This window comes from Leishmania panamensis (assembly GCF_000755165.1).
Source record: "Leishmania panamensis strain MHOM/PA/94/PSC-1 chromosome 30 sequence".
Taxonomy (NCBI): Eukaryota; Euglenozoa; class Kinetoplastea; order Trypanosomatida; family Trypanosomatidae; genus Leishmania; species Leishmania panamensis.
Genome location: NC_025877.1, coordinates 276,456 through 292,741, shown reverse-complemented (window position 1 = coordinate 292,741; position 16,286 = coordinate 276,456). Strand labels below are relative to the sequence as shown.

The 16,286-nt window shown below is 55.1% G+C and overlaps 4 protein-coding genes across 4 annotated transcripts, besides 1 other annotated feature; all 4 read right to left on the bottom strand.

Annotated features, from left to right (window-relative positions):
* Nucleotides 1-1,257: 1,257 nt before the first annotated feature.
* Nucleotides 1,258-3,282, bottom strand: LPMP_300950 (hypothetical protein; the record flags this gene model as incomplete). The annotated part of the gene is made up of 1 exon (XM_010702826.1): nucleotides 1,258-3,282. The coding sequence occupies one exon, from the start codon at nucleotides 3,280-3,282 to the stop codon at nucleotides 1,258-1,260; it is 2,025 nt and encodes a 674-aa protein (XP_010701128.1).
* A 1,760-nt stretch (nucleotides 3,283-5,042) lies between these two features.
* Nucleotides 5,043-5,588: a repeat region.
* An 845-nt stretch (nucleotides 5,589-6,433) lies between these two features.
* Nucleotides 6,434-7,471, bottom strand: LPMP_300940 (adenosine kinase, putative; the record flags this gene model as incomplete). Its single annotated transcript, XM_010702825.1, has 1 exon — nucleotides 6,434-7,471. The coding sequence occupies one exon, from the start codon at nucleotides 7,469-7,471 to the stop codon at nucleotides 6,434-6,436; it is 1,038 nt and encodes a 345-aa protein (XP_010701127.1).
* Nucleotides 7,472-10,563: 3,092 nt separating this feature from the next.
* On the bottom strand, nucleotides 10,564-11,202 carry LPMP_300930 (amastin-like surface protein-like protein; the record flags this gene model as incomplete). The annotated part of the gene is made up of 1 exon (XM_010702824.1): nucleotides 10,564-11,202. The coding sequence occupies one exon, from the start codon at nucleotides 11,200-11,202 to the stop codon at nucleotides 10,564-10,566; it is 639 nt and encodes a 212-aa protein (XP_010701126.1).
* Nucleotides 11,203-14,211: 3,009 nt separating this feature from the next.
* LPMP_300920 (surface protein amastin, putative) lies at nucleotides 14,212-14,808 on the bottom strand (the record flags this gene model as incomplete). The annotated part of the gene is made up of 1 exon (XM_010702823.1): nucleotides 14,212-14,808. The coding sequence occupies one exon, from the start codon at nucleotides 14,806-14,808 to the stop codon at nucleotides 14,212-14,214; it is 597 nt and encodes a 198-aa protein (XP_010701125.1).
* Nucleotides 14,809-16,286: the final 1,478 nt, after the last annotated feature.

The window sequence follows — 16,286 nt, the reverse complement described above, 5'->3', positions numbered from 1 at the left end:
GCTCTGACCCACGCACACACACACACACACACGAAGAAGACAAGTATAGCGAACGTCGGGCAAAGAAAAGGAAAGAAAGGGGGCTGTGGGCGGGATCCGCAGCAACACTAAGGGCGCCTTGCCCAAGGGAAAAAAAAAATTACAACGAGCCCGGTCAGCGCCTGAGCTGACAGAGGAGTGCTGCTGACGGAGGGAGATGAGGCTGTCGGGGGGGGGGGGGGGGCTCAAGAAAGAAATGGGATAAAAGCGCTAACGCACATGCTCGTACAGATATACAGGAAGTAATGCACATCGATGTGCAGGGGCTGGAGCACCCACAGGGGAAGAGACATTCAAGTCCAAGCCTGAGAACATCAGCCCAGTAGGCAAAAGAGACTAGACAGAAGCGCCGTGGTTGTAATGACAGTTCGCGTAGCCTGCGGCGGTGTCAGCAACACTTCCATCATCGATTCCACTGACTCGCAAACGCGTGCGCGCCAGGTGTATAGACACCCTCGAATCAAGAAGTGGAGAAGGAAACCCAACGAGCACTGCGTGAAAGGAAAAGGCAAAACGGGGCAGCAGAAAAGCCAGCACAGACGCACACCGAACAGAAAAGAGCACGAGGGCGGGAGAGGGAGGAGACACCCTAGTGCGAGAGACACACGCGACACAGTATACAAGAACAGTAGCAGGCGCCATTCATGTGGGAGATGAAAAAAAACGACAAGGAGAGGGGCAGTACAGCCCACCAAAGAATACAGATAAAAGTTGGGCGCAGCGCCATTCATGTCGCCCGCACACAATCCACTGCACAGCTCCTTCCCCCCCCCCCCCTCTCCTCCAATCCAGACCATAAGTCGTATGGAAGCGCTCTTCGATTAGACTCTTGTTTCTTCCATTCCTCTGGTATTAGTAATGCGACGCCCTCGATCCTGCAACGTGTCCTCTGCACGCACGCCCAAGCACACGTGTATGAAGAGGCACATACACGAGCGTACGCCCGCTAATAAACACTCGACCTCTCTGGCGCTGTCTGCAAGACACACTCCCTGAGATGCCCAGATTCGAGCCTTGCGCTCCGCCACCTTCAACAACGCAGTAGGGCCGCTGCACATTGACTGTCTCAGTCGAAAGCTTCGCGGATCAGACCCTTGTCATCTCCTAGTGATGCGAGAGTCCCTGCATCGGTGTCACTCGGTGCCGAGTCAGGAGAGCCCATCGCGGCGCCTGCGTCTCTCTGTTGATCCCTATACGATAAATGAGTATGAGAGTGTCTTACGCCTCATGCAGAGCCTCGATAAAGATGTCATCGATCCACTGACAGTATTGCTGCAGCCCCACTTGTTCTCCGTAGAGCTCGCAGAAGCACGCCCGTACACGATGCAGGTCGCCGCGCTGCAGGGTGGCCGTGTTCTTCTCGCAGCGCTCAATCACCTCGAGCAGCTGCCGGTGTCGAAAAGGCTGTAATGCTGCTGCACACGGTGTCATTTTCGCAGTGGCAGCTCCCCGGGGAGAGGAGTAGGTGCGAAGCTGTAGCGGCGCATCGGTGGGCAGGCGAGCAGAGGGTACCGCCAGAGTACTACGCGAAGGGGTAGCACTGCACAACTCGGCGTCGTCGTCGAGTGCTGACAACACAACCATGGGGTGAGTCGGGCTGTGCACGGGGCGCAGAGAGACGGTTCGGCGTTGCGGTGACAGGGGGCCGTACGGAGTTTGGTTGCCACACCTGTTACTAGTGCGCGAGGGCTGCTGCGACACCGTGTCAGGGTGGAGGGAAAGCAAACGCTGCTGCTGACGCGCCTGAGAGAGTGCGGGTGCTGAAGAGGGTGTAGGGGACTTGTTCGTTCGGCGAGGGGTACAGCCTCCACTCGGCCTTGGACAGCACAGTTGTTCTTCTGAAACAGCGCCCGTTTGAACAGGGCCGGTGATACAACCGTGCCCCGGTTTAATGGCACAGTTGCTGCGCTGCACCACGCCACTCAACACCAAATGCCGAACGTACGGTGAAAGCGCACCGTTAGTGACTGTTGGGATGTGCAGCTGCGACGCCTCTGCACCGGTCGCAGTTGCCGACTGCGCGCTATGAATCGATTGGGCAGGACAGCTGTGCCAACCTGCGCCTGTCGACAGTGGCTGCTGCCCCGTTGTGGCGGACTTCGATGCCTTGCGAGATCTAGACCTCGTGCTTGCACGCGCGCTAGACCCCCGCGAAGAGGTGGTGCGGGCGGAGATCCTCCATGTGAATTCCTGCTGCCCTACATTCAGCAGCTTGTTCACTCGAAAGCGCATTAGACTCTCCTCGATGGTGAAGTCACTCAGTGTATGGTAGAAGCGGCTGCAGCAGCTTTGCCACTCTTTGACGTCGCCTTGCCGCCCCGACTTTGCTGGCGGTACTTCCTCGCATGCCTGTATCAGCAGCGACTTAGCATCCTCCAGCTGTTGGAGGTAGTTGTCGAGCCTTCGCCTGATATGCTCGAGAAAGCCGCGATCCTGCGGCCGCACAGGCGCAGGCCGACCACCCGTTCGCACCGGCTTATCTCGATACACCTCCGCGACAAAGACACGCTTTTCCCATGCAGCCAGCATCGTCATGTGCCGCTCGAGTACCACGTGCACGTGGCACCTCACGTCCTCCTGCGTGCCGGCGACCGGCGCCACAGCCTCCTCGGGATGTTCTGGAGAGGCAAACACGGCTGTGTTGACGGGAAACTGAGCGGTGGTGATGGCACTGCACTTTCGCTCTGACCTAGAGGCCTGGCGATGGCGAGTGTGTGGAAGGGGCTCATAAAGCAGCATCCCCGGACGACGACCAGTAGCGCCGCCCGCGTCGCTTTCGTCAGCCACCCGCTCATTGTTGACTGCTGCAGCCCCGCTGCCGTTACTCGCGCTATGGTGCGGTGATTTCAGCAAGTGGAAATGACGGATGGAGTCACGCATGGGCACCGATATTGGGAAGGAAGCCGCCATCTCCGTCAGTGAGGGGCGAGAACCAGCAGGTGAAGCACCGTTCGCCGCGCCGCGGGCACTCGAGCACCGCGTCTTAGCGATGGCTGCGTGCGGTCTGCTGTTCGTGTTATTGCCATCATTATGGATTGCCACCGATCTAGGCACAACAGCAGGTGTGCTGTGGCGCATCCTCTGGAGAGCAGCGCGGCCTTCTCCCGAGTGCGCTCGTGGAGGCGCCGCTGCAGTGCCGTCCGGCGTTTCGTCGTGCGGCGCTGGTGAATGCAGCGTGTTCCCTTCGATGCCGAAGAAGTCAATATGTACCTCATGCGGCGGTGGTGGCGGTAATCCCTCCATTGCAGACAGGAGGAGGAAGACAAGAGCACGCCGCACACTGGAGAGCTTCACAGCACGAGGACAAACAGGAGAAAAAAAAGAACGAAGAAACCAAGAAAAAGAGAACTCGAGACGAGCGTGGAAAAGTAACGGTGCTCTGCTGCGCACGTGGAGGAGGGGGGAGGGGGGAAGAGGGGATTGAGCAGTGGAAAAAAAAAAAAGATGCGGGACTACAGCAGTGTGTCACTGCAACTGCCACGTGTAGGCACGCAAAGAGAGGCAGTGAGAGGGGAAGAAAAAAAAAAGCGAGTGTCTGTGTGGGTGTTTGTTTGTGGGAAAGAGAGAGAGGGGGGAGGCTGGTGGTACAACAAGTACAAGACGACCTGCGACACGAAGAAATATAGGCACCAGAAGAGCAGAGGTGGACGTGAATGGGGAAGGGAAAATGGGCTGGAAGAATACAATGGGGAGAGAAGGAGGTTGAGGAGAGAGGAACAGGGGGAAAACAAGAAGTTGTCGACGGCTGACTTGTGCACCTCATGCGAGACGCTAGCTCGCACACGCAGACAGAGAGAGGGGGGGCAGGGGGGACAAGAGCCTGGTGGACACTCGATTAGGCTATACCGCACGCGGAGACAATGGGGGAGAAACTATGGATGAGTGGAAAAGATAACGAGTCAAGACCGTAGCGGTGCAGTCGGCACGTGTGGCCAAAAGCAACGAGGGCGTTGACGCAGCGCGCATGCAACGCAGTAATTTAACGGCCAACAGAGAGGAAGCTAAAAGCGTGAAAAGGACCAGTAAGTGATCAGGCGGGTGCGTCTGCGTGTCGGTATCTCCAGTCTCTGGCTGTGAAGAGGGGGGAGAGCTGGTATGCGTATGAACTGTCTCTTTTTTGTTTCGCCCTGCCACTGTTGCTGTGTAGGTGTCTGTCCTTCTACTAGCTCTAAAAAAGGCCTGAAAAAGAAAAGGCGGGAAGCTACTGACCGCTGCTGCTTCGGCACGTGTGGGAGAGTTTACACTTCGTTGCCTTTGGTTAATCACATGGAGAGCAGCGGCAGCTACTATTGCGCACGTGTAAAACACAAAGAATCGTGTTCAAAGAGAGCTGTGAGGAGAGGTGAGAGGAACAGAGCTCCTTGAAAGGTGCGTCTTCTGCTCTGATGCTAGCGTTCTGGGTGGCTGTGGATTGTGTAACTTCAGAGTGTGAATGAGTTAACACGGACGTTGATGGGAGAAGGAAAGACGAACGTAGCGGTTCTGACTGTGTTTTCTCCGCCACAGTCCTTGCTCGAGTGCCTGTGGTGTGGGGCAACGAGGGGAAGTGCTGAGTTCGTCAGGGGACGAGGGTGAGGAAGGCGGGGAGGCAGTGAAATGAATAACACAAAAGAGAAGCACACTGAGGAAGAGATAAAGGAGGGGGAGAGAACTTAATACTGGAGCTAGGTGGCGTCTGTGAACCTTGTTTCGAGCAGTCGACCCATGTGGAGAGGAAGGGGTAGGGGTGAGAAAAGAAGAGAGGGGAAGATGGATGACATGTAGAGGGAGCAAGTTACACATGAATCAATGCGCACAAGCTTGATTGACCGGCACGCGTGTGTGCTTCGCTGTACAGTGTGGAGGGATGCGGCCATTCAAGACGGTGATACTGCATAGGTAATTTCTCTGCATCTCTCTCTTACCTTGTCTGTCATGGCTAAGAGGCACTGCCGCTCTCACCTGCATGCGCTAAGCAACCACCTCCCCATCGCACAAGTGTCTTCTCCCCTAGACTCATCTGACCATGGTAAGGGGGGACCCCCCACAGCGTGGTACCTCAGGGTTCAGTTCCCTCACTCTATGGGAAGCCGGGGTGGTCCCCCCTCTCCCTGCCGCTGTGGATCCACCCTCTGGTGGTGGCAGACCCAAATACCCACGGCGCAGGGGAAGTCAGAGCGGTGTATCGCTACGGATGTCCGCGGGCAAGTCGCGGATGACGCTGCGCGTCGGAGCGACCAGCGATGGCGAACACGCCTGTGCCATCCATATGATGGGCAAATTCTCAGCGTGGCTCGAGCCTACCCCATCCGACCCCCATTGACTAGTGGAGTGGGGAGCCTGAGGCACCCCGAGAGAGGCACCAGGTGGCGACCGGCATAATGGGGGCGACTGTGAGGCGGCCTCAGAGGCGTGGAGCGGGTAGAGTCTGCAACAGGGGCCGTGCTCACATCACCGAGTCGGCACATTGCTGTAGCGCGTGCCTGCGGCTCCCTCGCACCAGGCGATGGGTCTGTGACGGGCAGAGGGTAGAATGGGGTTCGACCTCATGTTGTATGGCAGAGAGTGGAGACGCTGGATGGGAAAACAAAGACTCGCCCGTACCCAGGAACTCCTGTTTCGGCCTTCTTATGGGTGCATACGCATTATGTCTGCGTACGCGTGATGGTGGCTCATCAACTTGACCGCTGCTTCCCTCAGGGACTAGAAGAAAAGGCACACACAACCACGTGTACTAATCAAGAAAAGAAACACAAATGACGACGGTCCTGCCACCTCCAGCACTTTTTTGCGGTACAGACACACACTCACACACGCACGCGCGTGGACATGCCAGCGCAATCACACTACTTCGACAGACGGAGAGAACAAAGGTGCTGCCAGGGCCCTCAGCCACAAACTTCTGCTCAGCGGACATTCCACCATGCAGACCGTGGCATCTACAGAGACGCTCGTTCGAAGAGGTGTGAAGGGAAGAGGGTAAAACAGCCCTCAGGGATGCCACACGCATGGGAAGAACTGTGCCACCTGGTATGTGTGGGGGGTGGGGGTGTACGTGAGCTGATGCGTGACTGTCGCAGCACGCCTTAGCATGCGTTGATAGGCAGGGAGTCAGGGGAGGAGCAAACTCTCCGTTTGATTCACCTTGTGCTCGATGCTTCGTGGTTTTTCCTTTGCAAGCAATCCCCCTCGCTCTGCGACGGTTATACCCTGTGCCATTCAACAAAGGTGTAAGCAGAGGAGTGGGGCACGGAGGGAGGTGCGGAACGAGAGAGGGGGATTTAGTTAGAAACAAGAGAAGCACAAAAAGCGTAGAAGAACCAAGGAAAGACCCAGAACGCCACGATGCATCGATGTGTATCGCAGTGGCTCCGTCGCTCCCCCTTGATTCAAGATGAGCTGATGCCTCTCACGCTCAAGGAGTGATCAACGCCTTCTCGGGATAGGTGCAGCCGTTGTGCTGAATGATGACACCGGCAGCGTAATTACCCACCTCGCAGCACCGCTCGATGCTGCGGCCCATTGCATACGTGGCGAGGAAGCCACCGACGAAAGCGTCACCGGCACCGTTCAGATCCACAATGCTGTCCTGCTCGACGGGATGCACCACGGAGGAGCCGGTCTTGCCACTGCGAGTAGCGTACACCGTCTTCTCGCTACCCTGCGTGAAGACAACAAGGCGGTCGCGAGTACCGTTGTACGGCAGCTCCGTCGCGGCCCTCCTAGCTATCTCGGAGACGTCAGTGAGGTCCCATTTCATGACATCCGCAAGTACCTTGGCCTCGACCTCGTTACCGAAGAGAACGTCGAGGTACGGCACCGCCTTGTTGAAGCCCTCTGTGAAGTACTGCAGCAAGAAAGGAGCCGAAAGGTTCATCATGAACTGCCCACCCGACGCACGGGCCGCCTCCGCCACCTGCAACACGTAGCTCACGTCAATCGTCAGCGTGAAACCGGTAAGGTAGTAGAGCTGGCAGCCCTTCAGCGTCTCAACGACATCACTGCTGAGCATGTGTTCCGTGGAGAGCAGGTTCGCTGCGGACAAGTTCGCCACTAGCGAGCGCTCCTTGCCGGAGATGCACACGGCGCACGAGCCGGTGGGGGCTTTCGTAGTGTACTCGAGGTGCATGCTCACGCCATCCTTCTCCGCGGCATCCTTCAGGATGTTGCCATACCTGTCGTCCGAAACGCACCCGACGTAGTTGACGAAGCTACTGTTGGGGGCCTGCGCGATCCACTGCGCCACGCGGGCGGTGTTGAGACCGGAGCCGCCGGGGACGTAGGCCACGTTGGGCTGCTGCTCTAGGTCCTCGAAGATGCCCTTCTGAGCCTCCTCCATCAAGCAGGCACACGCCTTCTTCACCTTGTACTTCTCAAAGAAGGCGTCATCCACAGAGGCAGACACGTCTAGGAGCGGGTTGCACTGGACGTAGAGCCGTGGAAGCGCAGACATGGTTGAAGAGGATGGGAGAGGGCAGTTGATGAAGGGAGAAAGACAGGTGTGGCAGAAGGGAGAGGCGCGCGGGGCGGTGAGACAATATGACTGTAATGACAAATTGCGATGAAAAGGAAACAAGCTATACGCGGGCGTGTGTGTGTGTATGAAGTAGGCTACCAGTGCAGTGTCCGCGAAGAAGCACGAGGAGGGGATGCGAATACACACAAAAAAAAAAATCGGCAGAACGTGCTTCACGTGGGCGTTGTCACATCCACGCACATGTACACAGCAAAGTGGAGGTATGGATGAAAGTGAAATAAAGCGAAGGAAAGTGGCAGTCGATGGAATTGTGAAAGCGAAAGGATAAAAGCGCTGCAGGGGAGAGGGTGGCGACAGCACGCATGCGGATAATCGCTGCCAATGTCCCCAATCCCCTCCCTCCCTCTCCACCCACCCTGGAGCTGCTGAGAGAGACGAAAGAAACCCTACTTTGCTCGCCCTCGCTGTGCTTCTGCAAGGAGGAAGGTGAAGGAATCGACAAGGCTAGCTGATCTCGTGTTCCGTTACAGCAGCGGTGAGGTGAATGCGAAACAGCCACGTAGGCTGCGGCTCTGTCCTTTCAGTACGCCTCACCGCTCCCCTGACTTCCTCACAGGAGGGAAAAGCGAGAAAGACACAATACGCAGAGCAAAGTGCTCCGGGGTGAACAATGCACACGAGGGCAGAAGCATGCGTCTGGGCATTCGGGCACTTCTCGGCGATGAGGATTCAGACAACCACGTTCATGCCGTTTTTTTTCTCCTTGGGGGGGGAGGGGGGCGGTTCACTGAGGTTGTTGTTGTTTTCGACTCCTATAAACGGCTTACTGCACGCCGTGGCCTGGTGGGGGTACCGGGCGGAGAGTGTCGGAGGAGCGTCTCCTGCAGACCTCCAACACTGTGTTTTTTCCTTTCACAGAGAACGAAGAAAAGAAAACAAAAACGAAGGGAGAAAGCGAGAGGAGACAAAAAATTAGGATGAGAGAGTCGTGTCTACAACGGTGGGGGAGGGGGGGAATGCGGTGTAGATGAGAGATGGGAACAGTGAGAGAAGTAGGGAATACAGAGAGGGATAACAAGAGATCAGGGAGGTGGAGATGAAGGAGGAAAACGACGTAGGTAGAGACCAAAAGCTGGGGTGGCCTTCTTGGCATTCATCCCGCAGCATTTCTCCCTGTGCGCTCCGCTCCCTCTCCCCCCCCCCCCGCTACTCTCCTCTTTCTCTTTCCTGTAGCAGGAAGGTTTGATTGCTCACCTTCTGGCCTTAGTCGGCGTCTCGAATTGGTCTTGCCTCGCCATGCGACATCACCTCCTTTGTTTCGTTTTCTTTAGTTCGCCTCCCTTTCTCCTGTCCCCTCCCCCTCCTCCCACCCCATCTTAAAGGAAAGGCGTTACCAGCGCATCTTATGTTTTTTTGTTTCCTCTGCAACGCAGGCAGTCCTTTTTCTCTCTGTAGCCTTCAAGCTTGCGTGTGACACTGGTTGCCGGCATATCGAATCCCTACCACGCACCCACTCGTGCTCTTGTATTTTCTATTATTTATCAGAGAGAGAGAGAGAGAAGTGCCTTTGCACGCTTCTTCGCGACGTCTAAGCCTGTGTGCGTGCCTGTGCATGGGGAGCGTGTCCACCCTTCCCCGCCCACACAGCCAGCCACTGAACGGCTCCTCGACATCACTACGCTCTTCTTTTCCCTCCCAGATCTCATCTTATGAGCCTGTCTCACTTGAGGGAAGAAAAGAATAGAGAGTGAGCAATGGAGAGGAAGAGCAGACAAGAATGCGCCTATCTTGAGCGAGAAACCACACACAGGCCACCAAAAGATGAAGGACCGCCCATCAGCACTTTCATGTGTCTTTTGATTTTAGTTACGTCATTACACACAAGCAAAGCGAAGCGCTAGAAAAGGAAAGGGGGCGCCTGGAGAAGCTAAGCAAACAGAAAAGAAAGGGGAAAGGGGTAAATTTTGGTGGTGGTGGTGGTGGTGCTGTGATCTCGCAAGACAACGAAAGCGCAAGAAGAGGTGAAAATAGGAAGAAGAAGCACACATACAAATTGGCGTATCACCACCAAATAAAAAAAAAAGTGGCCACCAACCTGCAGCCGCGAACATAGAGAGGGCGACAGAAAGACGGCCAATAGTTGAGCAGCGGTCACTTGACCACGATGTAGTGAAAGCAACGGGGGGGGAGGGGAGGGGAGGGGCTGGGCGTACTTTGTGGGCGTACTTTGTGTGATAAACGGCTGTGGCCCCTAACCGAGAGCGCATACAACGACGAAGGAATAAAAGAGAGTTGCGGTACGACACTTCCAAAGAAGTAGAGGCGTCCTTGGAGGAGGCACGCAGCGCATGGATAGAGGGAGTGAGTAAAAGCGAGCGAGAGAGTTGCACCTTTCGTCAACTGAGAGCTACAGAAAAAGATGCAGCTCCACCCATACACTCCCACCACCCATCCCTCTCCATTTGTCTCTCTGCCCTACTCAGTCAACTCGTCCTACATCCGCCACTGTTGAAAAAATGGCACTCTCTGGTGGGGATGGTGCTTGATATGAGTGAGTGCATCGAGGGGAAACACACATGAGCACCGCACATACAGCCAAATTGCATCCATCAATCAAGTCCTCCTTTTCGTTTTCTTGTCAAGGTGCAAGAACCTCTACGCCCCGCTGCACATGACATTGTGCACGTAAACCTGACCTCGCACGCTACCGCCCCTTTGTGGAACGGAGCTGCATGCGCTTATGCGTGTGCATACGTGGTACTTCGCCTTTTTCAGCGTCAAGGCACATTCGACCCACTGCCACCACCACCCCTCTCTCAATTTGCACCGCTTCCTCTGCCTAAGCCACCCCGTCAAGGGGATGGGAACTGCAGAGCGAAAGAACTTAACGAGAAATGCGGCACACACACACACACACATACGCGCGCACAGAGAGCCGCACAAGCGGCGATGAAGATTGCTGATGCGTGTCTGTGTGCGCGTAAAAGCGTGATACCACTTCGCCTCGTGTGTGCTCTCTCTCTCTCCTTCGCTCACCCGCTTTAGCGCAATGCAGATCTGTGGGCGGACTAGTTTTCGCCCACGGCGTCTTTCTCGTCGTTCACTAGCTTCATCTTCAAGGTGTTCGGCTCAAAGATCACGAACAGGATGAGGCCGACGATCTGCACTGCAAAGGAGGCGACCAGCAGCGCGTAGCCGGCGCCGAAGCGAGTCTGCTTGTTGGTCAGAAACTCTTGGCCGCAGAACGGGGTGTAGTAAAACGCGGTCACAGTCGCCCACGGCACAGTCGTGAAGGCGATGGTGAAAACGGAGAGCATCATCACCGTCGTCTTGATGTTGGAGCCGCAGATCTTGTACCAAGACCCGCCGAGGACGCCGAAAAGGGAAAAGATGGCCAACACACTGAACGCCTCAGCCGCCTCGAAGCGGGTATGGATATCAGAGCAGTTGATGATGGGCGGGTCCGTGATGCGCCGCGCAAAGTAAGGCCTCCCACACCGGTTCTGCACACCCCATAGAGTGTAGCAGGGATTGATGACCAAGTCAGAACCAGAATCCGAAGAATTCTCCTCCCACGAGCGGATCATCAGCATACCGAGAGGGGTGCCGCAGGTCGCAAACACCAGCGCCACGAAGGAAGCAATGAGCATCATCACCGCACCTGAGTGCTTCCTATACTCCTGGTCATAGAAGGACTTCTTGGCCATGATTACTGAAGGAGAGTGAAGAGGAGAAACACAAAAAAGTGAGCACCTAATGCTCCCTGCAAGTTGCTGCGGGAGACCAAAGGGAAGAGTGGCAGGGGAAAGGGAAGGCACAGGGTAGCTAAGCGGGACTCTTTTGAAGCTTTTCTTGGAAGCGCACTTAACTTCACTGCTACTGCTGTATGCATACCTGCGACAGGGTGATAGCAGAGTTTGCGCAGAGTGGGAGAGAGGCCAAGAGAAAAGGTAGCAAAAGGGAAAACGGTGTACAAGGAGGGGGAGGAAGAGCAACATGAAGAAGTACACACAGACCTCTCTAGCAAGAGGTGTGATTGGCATCGTCACCAGGCGCACGGACACATCTTTAATAAACGACACCATTGCTGCTTAAAGGCACACAAGAGAGGCGGGCGGCAGGCCCAACATACGTACCTTGACCACAAGACACGGCGGCTACAGGGCACCGTGTCCTGCCTCCCCTCGCACGTATGAGTAAGGGTCATGAGGGGAGTGGCTGGAAACAGCCTGATTCGAGAGAAGCACCACCCTTCTTCGCTTTCGACAACCAGCCTTATCCTCCTCCACCGTCTCACGAAACAGGAGCTGTGTCAAAGGGGGAGAGCTGCATGCTTGGGTGTCTCTCTTTTCTGCTTGATGTATGTCAGCAATCACTTGACTTCCTTATTTTCGGTTTTCGTCAATTTTCCATTTTTCGCTTTCAGAGGGAGAGGCATTTCGTGTTGACGTACCTGTGCGTGGGTGCGTGCTCCATCTTTGGTACGCGGGAAAGAAGACAATAGCAGGGAGGTGGTACTGCTTCTTCAAGCGGAAACAAATGAGCAAAGACGCTCATGAATTCCTGTAGCCCTCGCCCTACCTCTCCCCCTGCATAACGTGCGACAATGGCAAGCAAAAAAAAAATGAAGAGGCACACGTACACGCAAACATGCATCGACGTGTGTGTGGGTGTGTGTGTGCTCTCTAGACAATGAAAATAAAGGGAGAAAAAGAACAAGCGAAGCATGAAAGCGAGGAGATGACCTGTGCTCAGCACAGCACGAAAAGGAGAGTGAAAACAAAAAGTTCTGATATGAAGCACGAGCATATAGCACCAGATAAGATCATTGATAAGAAACAAAAGAGAGGGAAGGGGGGACGCAAGAAGAACAAACGGAAGAATTGCGAAACGGAAAAAAAATAGAACGACAAACGCACATGAGTTTTGCATCAGCGTAAGAAAACAGGAAGTGAAGCGGCGAAGGGGGAAGGGGACCGCGCTGCCACCCTCGCCTTTATAGTGAGATCCCTTTTTTTTTCCTTTGCGCTCTCCCCATTCCTCTTTTGTGTACGTCTACGTGCGCGTGCATCCTCCCATTCGTCATCTCTTTCACACTCACCATTTTTTTTTTGCTGTACCTTCTACGGCGAGCCACCCATATGGCTTCTCTCCCCTCCCCCTGTCGTCTGGCTTAACGTGAAGTAAATCCGCCTTTTGACATACTCTGCGCCTCATCCCTGTGTACAACAGCGCGCGCATGTGTGTGTGTGTGTCTCACTCTCTCTCTCTCTCTCTGTGTGTGGGGAGGGGGGGGTATGGGTCTATTCAGGTTTTCGGCCTTGACTTTTCACAGGTAAGACTGAGGCAAGGATAGTGCGCGCCAACCCGCCTGAGGGGCCCAAAAAAGATGTCAATGAAATGTATACAGCTGAGGTCGAGGTGAGGTGCAAACAAGCGTGGATACAGGTAGAAACGAGGCTCAGATGTTTACTGGGTATTTCGCCTTTGCGTTTACTTCCCTTTCTTTTGATAATGTCGTCGTCTCCCCCTCTCTCCTCTCCAAACGCCTCTTTTCGGGTTTGAATTTATGCGGTCCACCCTTCCAACACCGACACACAAGAGGGGGGAAGAGCGCAAGAGAGAGAGAGAAAGTGAGAGAGAAAGGGATCGAGAGGCGCATGGCAATGAAAGAGAGCACAAGGGGTTTAAAAAAAAAACCGCAGACACCGAAGAATCGGTGCCTCGGCTTCTCCCCTCTTTTAATACATACGCTCTGCCAGAAGACACGATGAGTGACGTAACGCCGGGAGAAAGACAACTGAGAGGGGTGGGGAGAAAGAAAGGAAACAGGAGAAAGACACACGCACATCACCACCTAGGCAACAGTAGAAAAGGGGGTAGACCAAAACATGAGAAACAAAGGAGAGGGAACGAGTAGGGAGCAACCCAACACCCATGATGTACGCTCGTGATAATGCCTGGAGAGGGAGAGAGGGAGGAGGAGTACTGCTGCCGCACACCGATTTCTGCCTAGCAACACGTGCAACGGTCTTTTAGCCGTTGTACGCCTCCCTCGTGGGAAATAAGTAGCAGAGAAGTACCCAACTCCACGGGCAATCAGATGCTAATACGCCACATTCCGTTATTTCCCGCTATTGAACGACTCGCTTCTGCTCTCTCTTGAAGTCTCCCTGTTCGGTGCCACGCTAAGGCAGTAGAGGGAAAGTTGGAGGGGGACAAAGGGGAGGGGAGGGGGAAAAAAAGTAGCAAAACAGTAAAGACAAAACACATTAATTCGTTTTTGTTTCGGCAGTGTGAGAAGGAAAAGAGAGAGAGAGAGAAGGCACAACCACACCCATAGTCACCCCAGCTGAGAGCGACATGCACTAGCAAAACGGAAAGTAATCGTACACAGAAAACGAGAGAAACGCAAAGCCAGCGTGCCGGCGCCTGTGCACATCACCGTGAGAGCGTCCGTGACTACGTGCGTGGGACTGTAGCCAGCAACAAAGATAACGAAAAGAGCAGAAGAGGTGCGTGCGCTGATCACTAGGTGCATACATATGCGTGCGCTGCTCTGCTACGTGCGTTATTATATGCTCGCCAGTTGCGTACCACCTCTCACGTAACCAGACCGAAGAGCGCATACATGCCACTCGCAGATGCTGAATGCACATCACGGCCACACCGCCACTCTTCTCCATGTGATCCCGATTTGGCCAACACATTCCCTTCTACATGGTAAGCAGCAGCGTCAGCCCAACCACCTGAACGCACCACGCCGTAACAGTCATACCGTAGCCAGCGCTCATCTTGAACGCCGTGCGCAGCACAGAGCCGTACGGCACACCGTTCGCCTTGCCGCTCGACGCGTTGATCATCACGGTCGACTGGCCGCAGTAGTCGTTGTGCCACACCGCGGTCATGCACACCCATGGGATCAGCGCAACCACAACCTCAAGGAATCCAAGCACGATCAGCGCCACCTTCGCCTTGATCCCTATGAAGTACAGGCCGCTCAGCAGGCTCGACAGGAACGACACAATCACGGCGATGATGTAAAACGCCTGCGCTACCTGGAACAGCTGCCTCGAGCGTGCGCACGTTATGCTCGTCGAGCGGTAGTCGTAGTGGTTGTTGTTGCAGTCATTCTTCAGGCCCCACGAGGTCACGCATGCCAGCTTGCTCGCACCGCCACTGCCGTCAGTTCTAATGCCACTGCCGCGGAACTGCGAGATCGGCGCAGACGTCACGAGAAACATGAACACAGTGCACGAGCACAGCATGTTCAGCGCCACATCCATGCGGCCGTGGAGAGCCTCAAATCCCATGGCTGCGAGAGGGGTGATGTAGGAGGATGCACGGAGAAAAGCTAGCAAGGGGGAATAGCGCGGAAAGCAGTGGACAGGCTGCGCAAGGAGAGGTGGGCGAGTGGGGGAAGCAAAAGGTGAATGTGTGGTGAATGGCGGTTAGCTTAGCTGCGGGGGTAGAGGGCGGTGGGGGAGCGAGGAGAGAAGGATTGTGAAGGACAGAGCGTAGGGGGAGATGAAGGAAGCATACACGACACAGCACAGAACAGACAGAGAGGGAGGCCACGCAGATACACGTTGCAGGACCCATAAAGAGAAAATCGCGCGTGCCCTGAGCTGGACTGAGTCTAGAGCTACATGTGTAGGTGTGCATCCGTGTCGATGAGGGAGGAAGTAGCGGCGCCGCGCGGTACAGCATACACAGGCAGACCTCGCTCACTTCGCACACAGCGGAAAGACGCCGCCAGAGCACACCACAGCAGGGGTGTGCTTTGAAGATCAGTCGCGTGCCAGACACAACGAAAAGCGCAGCCTCGCCTCGTCGATTCTCGTTAGCCCTGGAGTTTGGCCTCGCAGAAATAGCTTTAGTCGCAGACAAGCACACACACAACGGCACACACGCACGAAGCACAAGAGGGGGAAGGCGAACAGCAGAACTCAAGAGGCTACCCCTCGCCTCAGACCTTGGGCGTGCCTGCTAGACACATGGAGATGCATACGCCTGCGCGTGCGCTCACATTACTCACAGGTCAGAGGAGCGCAGGCTGTCTCACATTTTTGTTTGTATTTTGAAGAGAGAAGAAGGCCTAGCACACGGTAACGTTTGCATCCCACGGAGATAGAAAACAGAGAGACGGCGCAGAAAGGAACAATAGAACGCCTTCAGCTCACCGCATCCAGGACCACAGTTCGCGACCAAGTGAATTTGCGCCTGATTTCTGTTTGCCCCACTGCGGTGCAGCGCAGCAGGCACATGACAACAGAAAGCGTAGGTGGCGCATTGGGAAACGGTCTGTGGAGAGAATGAGAAGGGAGGAATAAAAACTTTCGATGTTTATTGAGGGGCGAAGGGGTAGCACGTGACGGACGGCGGCGCGCGAAGACCCACAGCAGCCATCATCATAGCAGCGCGGCCGCTGCCAACTGCCTTCATTAACACAACAACAAAAGGAAAGGAGGGAGGGGGAAACGTTTTCTGTATGATAATGGTAAAGAACAAAGCAGGAAAAGCAAGTTAGGCATACATAGAGCGTGCATACCACTAGCGCACGCATCACTGCACTCCACTTCCGCATGCGCAAGACAACCGCCAAGTCACAGTGAAAGGGAATCCTCTTCAGCGTGGAGGCTTTGATTTCGCATGAGGAAAGCAGTAATTACGGTACGTCCACGGCATTCGCAACAGCACAAGAGTCAGTGACGTCGCGCACTACAGTGCGGCAAGTATCGACGACTCCCAGGGGCACACACACGCGAGCCGCTGCGCGAAAAACCTACAT